This window comes from Micropterus salmoides, unplaced genomic scaffold (assembly GCF_014851395.1).
Source record: "Micropterus salmoides isolate LMB-PRFRI ecotype aquatic unplaced genomic scaffold, ASM1485139v1 Ms_hic_scaffold_1, whole genome shotgun sequence".
Taxonomy (NCBI): Eukaryota; Metazoa; Chordata; class Actinopteri; order Centrarchiformes; family Centrarchidae; genus Micropterus; species Micropterus salmoides.
Genome location: NW_024040040.1, coordinates 15,102,887 through 15,117,725, shown reverse-complemented (window position 1 = coordinate 15,117,725; position 14,839 = coordinate 15,102,887). Strand labels below are relative to the sequence as shown.

The window sequence follows — 14,839 nt, the reverse complement described above, 5'->3', positions numbered from 1 at the left end:
AAATCCGGTTCACACATATATATATTTTTAGGGGCATATACAAGCAAAATTGTCGCACTGTAGAGCCCTGTAGTGGTGAGGGTTGCAAATTGCAACCTGATTGCAACTGCTCAGTCACCGGTCACCCCTCCATTTACAAGCGCGTAGAAGAAGCTATGGTGGCTGATGTGCTCTGTCAGCTCTTGCGCTAAAATAATGCATGTGGTCCTCCGTTTGTCCAAATTCTCTTCTCCTGTTACTTCTAATAAACCAGACAACGACTACTATGACTACTACTTCTACTTCTTCGTATGTATTCAACATAGTGATGAAATGCACTCTGTAGAATAGTTTATCTGTTTAAGCTACTGTAGAAACATGGCGACTTCCATGCAAGAGGACCTGCATTATGTAGATATGGCTCATTCTAAGGTAATAAAAACATAACAGGTCATTATGTAAGGTCTTTATACACCATTGAAAACATAGTTATGTACTGTATATTATACTGCATTTCTGTCAAAAGATCCTCCTAATATTACACACTGAACCTTTAAAGTTCCCATAAAACGGAAACCGGAGTGCTATTTGCTTCCGGTCTTGCCAAAATGCAAACTTGTGTATTAGGACAACACTTTCACAAGAACACAAGAACAGACAAGAACACAGATTGAGAAAGGCCCAGTGTCTTCCTTTAAGTCTTGACTGAAAACTTTAGTCCGGAATACGTTTTCTGATTTTATCTGATAGGCTAGTCCTGTTATTGTTTTAATTTCATTTTAATTTGTGCATGTTATGTCATATTTTATTGTTGTCTTTTTTAACTGTTATGATTTTAATGTTTTTTATCTTCTGTGAAAGCACTTGGTACTCTGTTTTGATAAGTGCTCTACAATTAAAGTCTGCAGTATGACTTTTATTTACGGAAGCATATAAAAGAAAAACAAAAATGAATGCAAATGCGAAATTCTGACCGATTACAGTAAGGTTCCCAGCAATGCTGCTTTGCATGCATGGTCCTAATTAAGTAACCAACAGTTCACCAGATGCCGGTGACTATAGAGATTAAAGTGATGAAAGAATTTGGACTTGACAAACAATGTAGGACGAGTTTGAAAAGTAGGTTTTTGTGAAAAGTGATACAAGTTGCATAATTTGACATTTTTTGAGCAGAAGACCATTGTATCAAAGGTGTAGATGAATCCAGAGATTAAAATGATGAAAGAAGTTTGACTCTAAACAAAGCCGTTTTCAAGACAATTGCTAAAACGTAAAGTTGATAGGTCAATGAGTGCCATTTATTTTATTTTTTTTGCTTTAGTAGGTGGAATTTGCAACCCACCTGCCAGTTTTGTTGAGTTTTCGTCCAGCAGTTTTTGCTGTCCAAACAGTTTTAGCAGAGAAAAGAAAGAAAGAAGAAGAATGAGCACAATAAAAATAGGGCTCCAGCAGCTTCGTTGCTTGGATCCCTAAAAAGCAAACCAGACTTCTGACAAGTGCAGCTAAAATGAATAATGTTAAAAGGAAAATTGATTGTATTGTAAAGGGTTTTAAAAAATGGCATAAAGAGATGTTAAAAAGTCATTGGGACTATAGTACAGTTCATTATGAGACAGTTTATTACTACAATAAACAAAATGTATTTAAAAATAGACAATGCTCGTAGGGAATTAAAAACCCTTAGAGGCAAGTGCTACAAAATAGATCCTGCAGTCGAGCTGAACGCAAGCTAAAGTTTTCTGCCTCTTTGTTTCTACATACAGTTGCAGGATTTTGATAGATATTCTCTCTTGCAAGTCAACATTAAGTCCAAGCAGTTGTATTTTAGGATTAGATGATTCAACAAAACAGGCTGCCAGATATTAAGAAATTTGCTGTTACGCTGCAATTTTAAGTATTCTCCAAAGGATAGGTGATGAGCTCATGATGTCTCACTTTGGTTTGAAAAACTCCTGAATCTAAAATCTCTTGAAAGGTCAGCATACATAACCAAAAATAGATTGGACCAAATCCTTTATAACCAGTTTTAAATAGTATTGAGGTGAAGTACATGAATACATCAATTGGGAATTGTAATCAGTTTTAATGTCTGGTGGTGACTACTTAAACTGCTTTCCTTGAGGGAGTGTTTGTGTTATGTTGTATTTTGTTTAAACTTTTTTTTCTCGCTTTTTCTTTTTGGTATGCTTTGTTTCTGTACGGTGTTTGTGTGTAATGGTGATTGCATCTGTGCTTTGTTACCTGTGGGGTGGTGGGATGAGGTATAGGATCATAATCAAATTGGAAGTATAATGGTGTATAGGAACACTTTGATTTGTAAAACTGTACACTTCATTATGCAATAGAAAAGAACAACAATATTGAAATGGCAAAGGGAATGTTTTGAGTTTGGTTTTAAAAGATGATAGCGTTGGGGTACACCTAACATGATTGGGTACGAAGTCCCAGTGCCTTGGAGCATAAAAGACAAAGGCTGTTTCACCATTTTTCGTGGAGATCCGGGTCTTAGGTCATGCCCCAGCAGGCCGTCTGCTACAGATACAGTGCATTTGAATACAACCTATTCATTATATAAATTCTTAGGCCAGTGTGGAAAAATGCTGCAAAGTAAGAATGCTTTCAAAAAATAGATCATTTTTATCAATTAAGGAAATACAAAGTGAGTGAACAGTGGAAATAAATAAATACAAACAAAATTTGATGTGACCACCCTTTGCCTTCAAAACAGCATTAATTCTTCTCGTAGGTTGTAGGCATATATACCTACAAATATCATCAGGTGTATGATTAAACAATTATACCAAACAGGTGCTAATGATAGCCAAATCAATATTTAGGTTGAAACACAATCATTAACTGAAACAGAAACAGCTATGTGTGACGAATACAACTGCGTGAGGAACAGCAAAACCTAGCTAACAAGGTGAGGCTGCTGAATACAGTTTACTGTCAAAAGTCACACACCATGGAAAAAAGTGATGTATGGCCCCCACAGTGTACTGTGGAAGCAAAGTTTTATGAACATTATGTCACAAATTAGTTTCAAATATATCAGTAATCATATCACTAGTCAAAAGTTAAGATCATGATTGGGATCTTTATATTGAGTTGTTGAAATCAGTATGTTTTATTATTAGACAATATATTTGCATGATATATGTAGTCAGCATATTCATATAATTAGGTTAGTATATTCATAAAATATACTAGGAGATTGTAAGAAGAAACTGAGAAAAGGGGGCCCAGGAAGAACACATGCAAGACAGAAAGCAATCACATAAATAAAATTCGTAAGGACATTGCAAGAGAAGAAAGACACGTGCAAGAGACAGTATGGAGGAGAGAAAACCTGGCAGCAGCAACCTCAGATTTAGTTCTGCATTTTTTATGACTTTTATTTTTGTGACTTGTGTGAACTTCGGATCGCCAGATATCCCAGAATGCATTTTGCCGCCAAAAAGTGTGAAATGTCAGATGAGAAAACTCGGAACTGTAACTTGTAATACTGCTGTTCTTGTGTCACATATAGTAGTTTTAAGAGTTTTTTATGTGGGAATATAGTTGTTTAAACTACAAATATGTGGTTGATTTCTCAAGACGGAGCTGATTTAAAAAATTGCTACGACTTTTTCGGAGATGTGAGGTCCTGCCCGCTAACAGGTCCGGCCATCATCAATTCCACTGCTGTTCCAATTGCTGAATGACTGACTGCGTGCTCCCGTTCCTGGGAGTTTGTACTCTCGAGCCGAACTTGCCAAGTCCAAGCTTTAAAGTACAGAAGTCCGAACTTCGCGAATTCGGTATTGAGAAACAGCCACAGAGAGCTTTGAAGAATGTAGTAGAAGCACAAAAAGAACGATTAAAAACAAGTCATTAACGGGGGGCAGGCTACACGCTCCGCTGCTGAAACACTGAGAGGCTTCCAGTGGACTTTGACGCTGTGAATAAACCGTTGCGTACACGCAGCCTTCATCCGCCCCTCAGAATTCCCATGAGGCATGAGAATAAAGGGAGATTTGTTAAAATGTGCTAATAAGTTTGGCATTTGTTTGAAATACAAATGTTACTTTATGATTCATGTTTATTAAAACGTGTCTCCTTAGAATGTAGTGTGTTTGCTGGTAATTGTCATTCTTGTGGTGGTTTACCATTGAAACCATTAGTGAAGAGACTGTTTCATTTGATAAGATCTGCTGAATTCTCCTTATGTAGCATAGTGTCATGTGTCGTGGAAATTATATTCCTGGTGAGAGGTTAGCAAATAATTGGGTTACAATGAACCGCTGTCTTTGAAGAATTTATTTAACAAAAGAGAATAAACAGAGAAGTACTACAACAAAATCAGCTGGACCAGAGGAGCTGTCTCCTTAGACAGTCACTAACTAGTGATGGCAAGTTCGAATCTTTTGACAGACTTGTTCATTCAAATCTCGTTCATTAAAATGAACTAATCTTTTTTTGAGTCATTTCGTTCATTTGAACTAGGCTGGTTATTGTGGTGCTGCAGCCCTCTAGTGGGCGATTAAAAAACAGCGCCGGAAGGCTGCCTTGCTTGCTTTATTTGACAAAGTATAATACACAAATTCATCTCTTCATTACTGTATATAATCATTATATCAACCCCGCTGGGCCCACAGCCAAATTCAAACCATGTAAAAACCGCAGAAATATGTTGTCAATATGTAATCACCACTACTCCGGCTAAATCCTTCCATTTTGACAATCTTTCCCGAGTATACAACCAGACCAGCCACATAAAGGCTTATGTATATAATTACTATCATTATCTCTGAAGTGCTCTGAAGTGCTCATTCATACAGTAGCATAACGTCCCTATCCATGAGTAAAATATTAATATCAGATTTGCAGTAAATATATTGAAGTAATAAGCTTGAAACACACTCTAATTAAAATTCAACCAATTTAATAATAATCTGCATCAAGCCACCAAGTTCTTAAAGAACTCCAGCACAGAGAAATAAACACATATAAACGCAGCAGTTTGGCAGGTCTGGGCGCAGAATGGGCCACATCAGGTCCGGATTCTGCAGACAGAGAAACACACATGAGCACATCGCTCTCTGAACACTGCAGGTTGTTCACCAGCTGTTTACAGCTAACAGCTGTATGTTTTAATGACCGGGTCTGTTTGTTTTAGAGAGGGGACTACCTCGGAGGTAATTCAGCTCCAGGTAGAACCCTGTCAGGGCTCTGAAGTGGAGCGGACCTCGAACAACTCTCATCAGCTGTTAGCTGTAATGTTAAACACTAGCAGGACTAAAGTTACGGTACGGCTGTGTTAAAACTATAACTTAGCACAACATCACTGCGCTGTAATAATGTTATGCTTTATAAAATGTCACATAATTAACAAAATAGCTATATAATGTCAGTCCAGCGACTGTTACCTGACAGCCGACCTGCCTCTCATTCTCCGGCGCTGGCAGTCACTCAGCCTGCCGAGGGAACGAAAGACTGAGGAGGACCCATGTGAGCGGTGAACGAGTCGTTCATTCCTGCTCCACAGTAGGAGCTGTCACGTGACAAATGAACGACTCAAACCTAGAGACCCACAGTCGTGAACTAATCAATTCTGTTTCCTGTGCTGACGGAGCCCATGCAGCTGACGTGTGACGAGTGAACGTAAGAGTCCAAGATCCTTCACGCATGCGTGAAAATGAACGAATCACTCACTGAGACAACCCGTTCCTCCCAAGTCATATACACTATTAGGTCTTATGAACGAAATGTTCTTTGAACAACACAACACTACATCATCATATGGAGACACCTCATCAGGTGTATCCAACATTAAACAACATGGAACAAACTGGAGCCTGATACTGCTGCTGCTGCAGCATTTCCCGTGGAAGCAGAATCTGTTTTGTTCGAGTGTGCACCACATTTGGTTATCACAATCGCAGTTGGGAGCAGAACAGCGTCCAACAGGCCAGACACAAGGTTGTGGTGTGCTATGGGTTTCCCTGCAGAAGTTAGAAAATCTCTGTGACACCATAAAGCAACAAAATCATGAATTGTTGCAAATGCATAACAAGAGTCTGTGTAGATGTTAACTGTTTTGCCCTTATCCAGCTTGCAGGCTTCCGTGAGAGCCACTAGCTCTGCCGCCTGAACTGAAAAATGTGATGTGAGTGTAATGTGTGTAATTTAACACTGAACAATGTTTCATGCTGAGTGACAATTGCAAACCCCACCAAACCTCCACCAGTGTCTGGAGAGCAGGACGCCAATCCGTCCACGAACAACTGAAGATTTACATTTGCCAGAGGGATGTCCGTTAGATCTGGTCTGGGAGTGCACACCTGCTTTATGGAAACTACGCAGTCATGTGGATCCCCATCTGCTGGGGTAGGGAGGAGATTAGCAGGGTTAAGAACAGTACATCTTTTAACCGTGATGTTAGGCATGTCAAGAAGAGTAGTGTGATATCTTAACCAGCGCTGCGCCGATAAATGTGATGTCTTTTGTGTGTGTAGTATGTGTGAAACTGCATCTGGTACCATGAGTGTGAGATCACCATATCCTACAAGGTCTCGTGATGCAACCACTGCTTTTTCCGCTGCTGCTACAGCTCAGAGGCACAGTTGCAGTCCAGCAGCAACAGGGTCAAGTCTGGAGGAAAAATAACCTACAGGTCGTTGTTTTCCCCCGTGTTCTTGAGTCAGAACAGAAGTCATGTACCCGTTTTTCTCATCAACAAACTGAGTAAACGGTCGGTCAGTTTTTGGAAGTCCCAGAGCCCTTTAAATCTGTGAACGCTTCTTCAGGGAGAGGGATTTACCCTCTGCAGTGATCACGTGCCCCAGATATCTCACTTCTGTCTGGGCAATTTAAACAGACTAGCCTTGTGGCCATTATGAGCTAAATGCTTTAGCATCACAATGGTATCAAGCTTGCATGCTTTATGGGAGGAACTGCAGACCATGATGTCATCGACGTACTGCAACAAAACCGAACCATGCGGTAGATATAAACTTCGAAGACTATCACGTAGCACACTGTGAAAAACCCCAGGGGTATCGCAGTATACCCGCAGTATCCCATGGAGCAGCGCGACCATGTGTAGCTTTTCCCATTAAAGGAAAAAGCAAACCAGTACTGGCTGTCTTTGTGTACTGGTACTGAAAAAAAAATTTTCAGTACCATTTTACAACTGAAAAATGTGTGTCATCTGGCGGAATCAATGACAAAATCGTGGGTGGATTTGCCACTTCTGGTGCTCGCAGTCAGGTCTTGGACAAATCTCCATTCTGTAGGTTGACCCTTTTCCCAGATTTTATTTACTGGAAAAATGGATGTGCACACAGGGGAGTCAGAGCATGGAATGATGACTCCAGCCTGTAACAATGAATCAAAACCCGGTTTAATACCTTCAAGCACTTCTTGTTTAATTGGACATTGTTTGGAAATCTGATCTTGGGCAACCTACCAGAGGGGTGGCTCCTTGTATCAGTCCTACGTCAAGTTTGTGACGGGCCCACAACTCAGCCGGCACCTCGGACAGTTCAGCCATGTCCACCTGTGTGTGCGCAACCATGGTGCGGGAGAAACCTGTTACTGGACTTACTAACCTGAGCAGTGTATGTCAATACAGTCTTGAATACATCACCCGCTTTACTGTACAGTGTTCTCGGATCCCCTTCTGCTGTGCAGTGTAAGGAGTCATCTGGTTGAAATTCAGAAGCCTGAGTACCGTGTTGATTTACGAATATTCTCAGTTGTGGTTTGTGTGGTTGTTTCTCAAAATTTTCGATGTTGTCAACCGGACTGGTCACATGAACCATTGCGTCTGCAATATCTGATTCAGCCCAGGGACGGAAAAATAGCACCAGGCCTGCGTGCCCTGCAGCTTCCATCATTGGCATTTCCATGTTCAGTTGGTCATCCGTTTTACTCTCAGACCTCAGCGCGTATAGAGGTCGCTCTATAGGCAGTGCCCTTGGCTTCCTGTCTGTACCTCTGCAAACGGCGCCGTGTCTCTGAGGCACCTGTGTCCCGACACCTCCAGGGACCTCTCCCTCAGTCTTTGTTTCGACTTGAAGCGTTACTGGCCCTTCCGCAGCCACAACTGTTGTTGCGGCTTTGGTTTCAGTCTCTTCCGGGTTTAAAATGTGCACTCCTTGGAGCTGCTGGTTTGGATCTTGTGGTTGGTTCAAAGCTGGATTGTAGGGGGGAGGAAGCGGAGCGGAGTCCAGGTCGTGATCCAGCCGGAATGGATTAGATTGTGTTTGTGTGTTAGGAGGTATTTGTGATGTTGTTGGTGCTTGTGTGAATTGTGCCCAAAAATCCTTATTCATGCCCCCTTCGTTTTATCCTGAGAGCACTTAACCCGACCCTCTTTTTTCTGACTTTTTCTCTCCCTTGCCTCTGCTTCCTCCCTCCATTCCATGTAAGCTTTCCAGTCTGCTTTAAATGGATGATTTTTCTTTTGCTGGTTTTTCTTTTGCTGTTTTTTGGACAAGGCTGCATGTTTCTCCACCGCCATCCTTTCCTCCACCTCTATCTTCAGTTGCCACAATTGATGTAGACTAAAGCTCCCCGTTGCTGGGAACCCAAATTCAACCCACTTATCAAATTGGCCCATTGAGTTTGCATGTTTTTCAGTCATACATTTCACAATTGGTGAGGGTAATAGTGGAATGGTTTCCGACCCAGTCTTGACTTTACTCTAACACTTTCCCATTGTCTCTCTTTCTAGCTAGTCTGTACTTGGGTCCACAGCAATAGTTGGGTCCACTGAGTTCGGTTAAGTCTGAAGCTAGGCGCTGCAAACCCAACTTATCAGCCGGAAACCCCAAAAACCCTCGGACACCACAGAGAAAACCCGGACACATCTGTCCGCGGGCCCTTGATCCAGTCCCACTCTCCACCGACTTCAATTTACAAGCGGTTAGAGGGTCCTGTAAATCACTCAGGCGCAAGATATAAGACTTCACTCTGTTCAATCTCGTTCTCTTTATCTTTTCACTCAATTATCTACTAATTTCTCACCGTGTAAGTTCAGGACCGGAGCGATGACCAGGGCTCAGTTGAATGCAGCTTCTCACCCACAGGGAGGAATCCACTATCTAAGTAGGCCTCCGCACTTCACCCGAGTCCAGATAATGCGTCCTTCCCATCTGGGGTGCCAAAATTGTCGTGGAAATTATATTCCTGGTGAGAGGTTAGGCAAATAATTGAGTTACAACGAACCGTTGTCTTTGAAGAATTTATTTAACAAAAGAGAATAAACAGAGAAATACTAAAACAAAATCAGCTGGACCAGAGGTTCTGTCTCCTAAGACAGTCACTAACGTCTGGCCCAGAGCAAAGGGCTGCATGACCATTTACACAGTCTGAGCATCTATGTTTTGGGGAACAAAAGATCCTTGACTGGGACCAGTCAAGGATCTTCTGGAGAAGGAGAAGAACAGCTAGCGAGGAAAACAATCAACAATCAACCACACCACATACCTGACCTAAACCCCACACATGTGGACAGACTGGAATAACAAGAACAATAATAAAGAGGGGAACAGGTTAAAGATTTAAAACAATATATAAGACATAATAAAAGGAGAAAAATAGCACTCTTATAAGTACTTGCATAAAAGATTATAAGTGGAAGAAGAAAACAATTTTCTGCCATCACATCATGTACCGTTGGTGTTTGTTTTGTCCTCAACAATCAATAAAGCCACGTAGTGAGCCCCCTACGAGCAGGGGCCCTGGGTTGGCCGCCCCATGCACCCACGCTACCTCTGCTTATGCCGAGTCGACATGATGGCTTGTTACAACTAATTTTCAACTTCTTTTGGACCTCCTTTTGTAGCTCTGTTTCTAAGCATTATGTCATTTCTTGGCGCTCTCTCCTGCTGTACCTGGGTGTGTGGAAATCCATTTTTTGTTTATTTATACTTTCTTGTGTACTCACACTAATTCCCGGTTAGAACTTGTGTGTATATATAGTGTTTCTTAAGGCATGTATAAAAAGACCAGTAGAAGGGTTCAAACAAAAGTGCCTAAGACTGCACTATATAATAACTTCATCCTATAGCTTGAAACATTAAGATAAATATAGGTAAATATTACATTTCTGTTAATAAAATTGATTGTGAAACTCTTTAGCTGTATTAGTTGCTTAATAGTGAAGTTCTTCTTGTTTTTGTTTTGTTATATATATAAAGGTGGGTGCTTGGCTCGGGTGGTGACGGTGTCTCCTGGTCCTTTAATCCGGGTGGAGGGTCAGCCAGTCTCTATCACGTGTGATGTCAAGGACTACTCGGGACCTCCTGAGCAGGTACATTTCTTTTATAACTCCATATCACATCTGGGTGCGTGTTATCTTTCTGACAGACTGATCAGTTTTAAAGGATAAAGCTGGTGATGTTCTGTATTTTTGCTATTGTCAAAATTCTTCATAGTACCATTCAGCCTTTTCTGCACTGTTGTCCCACTTTTAGATCCCAGAGTTCCCTGCAATTAGAGAGCTGTTTAATTGTCATGAGTATGGCATTTTTAGTATTCTCTTTTGAACGTGGAGGGAGCGGCAACTGGTTCTTGAAATATTCTTACCTCAAACCTGTTGTGTTAAACATACATCAAAAGGACTGTGATGTTGGTTGCTCATGGACAGCTGACCACTGTTTGATGTCTTTTTTTGATGGAGTTTAGCCTGAAGTTGGCTCCAGGGGAAAGCTTGTAGGGTTAAATTTCTTAGCTCATCCTCTGAAGAGTGTGAAAGTCACACAATTACCTGCTTTTCGATATGGGGATGAATATTATGCCACTACAGGATTTCGAGTGGATGATGTCCAGGGAGGCGACCGGGGCGCAGAAAAAGATGATTTCCACCTTTGACACCGGGTACCCCGACCCGTTGTTTAGCAAGCGTGTCGCATCCGGTGACATCGCGGTAGAGCGGCTCCAGGATGACGAGGTGGAGCTGAAGATAGCGGAGGTGAAGTCGTCTGATGCTGGGTTCTACTGGTGTCAAACGCCGAGTACAGACTCCTCCTTCAGTGGCAACTACGAGGCTCAGGTCAAACTCACAGGTATGCTAGAGGTGTGTGTGTGTGTGTGTGTGTGTGTATTTGAGAAATGTGTCCTTTCGCCATTAACTGAGGTGGCCAGATGAGAATGGGTGAAAATCGGGATGGGGGGGCGTGGCTACTAGTACATTGAGTGTCAATGAACATTAACACACGTGAAAATCAAAACACAATGCTCAAATTCATTATTTTTGTTCATGAAGTCACCTGTCTGTTATTAGGAAAAATACAACAGTGGATATGTAGGTAAATCATGATCTTTTACTTAATTTGTAGCCTATATTTATTTTATTCATGTCACCAGTGCAGTTGCCCTGCAATGGACTGGCGACCTGTCCAGGGTGTACCCTGCCTCTTGCCCGATTGGCTCCAGCCCCTGCAACCCTAAGATAAGCGGTTGACGATAACCTGCAACCCTTGCTGGAGCAAGAGAACTATACAACGATCAGTAGGCCTATATGTTTAATGTGTAAGATTGCAAGATTGGGAGACGCAACATTAAATTTAAAGTGGTTGGAGGAAGTTCCGATAGTTCTGTCTAGCTCAAATAACTGAACATCACATCATCCTCTCATTTGTGCAGGTCCAAAAATTGATCTACAACTAGAGGCTAGTGTGTGTGTCTTTCCAACATTATTTGTTTTCCTCCATGGATTATCCATGTTTACCTCTGTCTTTAGCGGTGCGCCTATGTATTAGCTCAGCCAAAATCGATAGGCCTATTTATCACCATAAATGACTGTGGTTCAGGAGATAGAGCGGGATGCCCGTTAATCGGAAGATCAGCAGTTCAATCCCCGGCTCCTCCAGGCAGCATGTCGAAGTATCCTTGCGCAAGATACGAATTGAACCAGGCGGCTAGCGGCCAGTTGTTCCGCCAGTGTGTGAATGGTGAATGCAGATGTAGGCTTGTGTAAAAGCGCTTTGAGTGGTCAAAAAGACTAGAAAGGTGATATACAAATACGAAGCATTTACAAATGTCAAATCATTATTTATATTGTTATAAGTTTAAAGGCAGATTTTTGCTCCTGAGTGAAAGTTGAAAAAAAAACAGATGGCAATTGTGCTTTTAAACTTTTCTTTATGGTCAGAACAAACACTTAGATTTGTTAAGCAATCCCAAACAGTGGATTGCTTAACAAATCTGAGGTAGAACATTCAAAACAACAAATATGAATGAACGAAGAAGTACAATCTTTTTTCAGTCCCTTTTCCTCAACAAAATAAATATTTTATTAGATAAGAAAGTGCTAATTCATTCGTGATCCAAATGAATTACATCAAATATTTATTGAACATTTGTTATATTGTTATTGAGGAAAATTATATCGCAATCATTATTGTTTTATTGCCCAGCCCTTGCATGAGTACGTGTTCACAAACGGGCACGATCAGTTCACCAAAAACATGAGCATGATCAATGATCGACACTGTTTGAACATGTTTATGCACAACACTGTATGGGCACACTGTCTAGGCGCCTGTTTGCGCTGTAAGACTTTTGGATTTTATTTGAAGAAGACAACCAGTAGCCTACATATTTCTACCCAAGTTGTTGTTGTATGTGGATAGACAATGCATTTGCATCCATGTGGTCATGGTGTAGGCCTACCTGACCACCTCCAGAGGTGGTTTTGCTGATCGGATCACAATCTGTCCTCAATGCGTCTCAGGTGCGTTTACGCCAGGGAGGGAAATTAACACCTGCCACCAGCCAAATGCGGGTGGATTTTCCGTTTGGCGGCTAAATGTTGGAAGGTCACCCGCCACATTGCGGGGTAAATGTATTCTGCATCATATCGCCATATAATTGCTATTTTACTTTAATTGTACCAATAATGTAATGTACAGTAATACTGTACTATAATTGACCCTTCGCTAAGCCACGCCCCAAACACACAGCTGGCCAATCACAGCGCAGTATAGGACTCGCTCTAACTGAGGTCCAACACTTTCATGGCTACGCTCTATTGACTCTAATGCAAACGCTGTTCTTGGGGCACTTGTAATAATTACAGTCGCTACCCAGAGAGGTTGAAAGGAGAAGAACGATTTATTCTCTTTCCAAAACCTGAAATAAATCCAGAAAAATGTCGGCTGTGGATTGTTCCTAATGTTAGTTAGCTAACTTCCTACTGAATGTAACGTAATAAAGCCCTACTGTTCTGCTTTTTCATGAATGTAATAATGAATAGAGGCCTACCCAGCTTGACAGGAACAGTGTTGTTGTCGTTCATATCGTTGTCTTTTGTCTCAATCGTCGGGTGATGCGGTGGTTCACTTGTACTGTGTGAGTGGTAGGCTTTAGCTTCTATCTTTCATTTATTCTCGTGTGTTTGAGTCAGTTTGACAGCCTGAATACAACCTTCAAATGTGTAATGCAACTGCAAAACTGTCTGCTTCTTTCTGAGACCGCTTTTTCCAACAAATTTGACAGTGCAGTGATAGACAGTGGCAGCGCCGACAGTTTGTCGGACTTAGCAACAGTAACTAAGAAGGGCGGGGCTTAACAAAGGGTCAGTTGGCAGCAGACCGGCATTCTTGTTTGTTGTGTGTCGCACTTAAATTGGTCCCAACACACGGATTAGGGTGGTTCATTGGTATTTGTTTATAGTAATTTCATGTTACTTGTGTTTGATTAGCGTAGATTGGTGAGGGGGTGGGCCTTAGGGGACAGCAGTCGGGAGGAAAGTGGGGTGACTGAGAGTGTAGCCACTTTAATACGGAGATCAATGCAGAAAGAATATCCGCATGTGTTGCATTCGCTGAATCATACTGAACAAAAGTTTTTTGCAACATTATCCCGCAGCCTATGTGTGTGCAGACATAGCGGTCTGGCTTTACCAGAGCCAGCGGCGTGTAAAAAGACTGTTACGTGTAACCTTAACACAACACCGGCATGTTGGCTGTGGCTTTTCACACAGAGATCGTTCCGTCTCTGTCACGAACTTTCCCGGCTCAGAGGCTGATACATACAGTGCAGCGAGCTGACAGATTGGCTAAGTACCCCCGTGAAACAATGTAGCATGAAAGCTGCTAGTGTTTGGAGCACATGACAAAAGTTGTACTTGGAGTGTTTTTAGCTTTTAGCTGGCTAGCTACCAGCGTAGTGTGGCAATATTCAACGTTACCACCAAACCAACAAAATGAAAAAACGAAGCAGAGGAAGAGGAGGCTGAAGCAGAACATAAAAAATAAAGTTGGAGGTCCAGTCAGTGTCTGACACACTGTCAGATCTTCTAATGGTCCTCCTGTCCTTCCCAGATATTAAGGAGAATGATCCATAGGCTGTATAAAAATGTTGATCCCACAAAAGCTGTGATGCTGTGGCACCAGGACTCTGACAGAACCATGAGGCCAGAAGAGGGTGATTGTAGAAAGTAAGCAGGTTTAATTTGAATGATAAAGCATGATTAAGAGTGAGCAGTGATTGTGAAGTTGAAAGATTCATAAGAATCTTGTAAATTTAGAAAACAATTTACTTTTATGTCTGAAGTACATTTAATAGCAATAATATAACTTTTCTTCAAATTTCACGCTGGCCTCTTCTTTAAATTTGCATTCGACATAATACCTCCTTATTGTCTCAAGTAAAAGTACAGAAACAAATGCATATGTGAAACAAAAGGATTTATTATTTTGGCAGGTAAAAATACGTTTGGCTGGTGGATTTTTTCATCTACCAGCAACCTTGGCAGGTGAGCCAAAAAAATTTCCACCCCTGGTTTACACATGTACTGTGGTCAAGTCACATGTGGTCAAGTGCTACACGATCACAATCTGATTACCCAAAATGCAATTTAATGTCA

At 41.5% G+C, this 14,839-nt stretch overlaps 1 protein-coding gene across 2 annotated transcripts in view; it reads left to right on the top strand.

The window, feature by feature from the left end:
• LOC119903428 (prostaglandin F2 receptor negative regulator-like) overlaps positions 1 to 14,839 on the top strand; it is a 35,246-nt gene that overhangs the window by 5,947 nt on the left and 14,460 nt on the right. For both annotated transcript variants that reach the window (XM_038719586.1, XM_038719578.1), the window contains exons 2-3: positions 10,167 to 10,279; positions 10,775 to 11,033. In XM_038719586.1, coding sequence (XP_038575514.1) covers positions 10,167 to 10,279; positions 10,775 to 11,033 — 372 coding nt within the window. The remainder of the gene's footprint in view (positions 1 to 10,166; positions 10,280 to 10,774; positions 11,034 to 14,839) is intronic.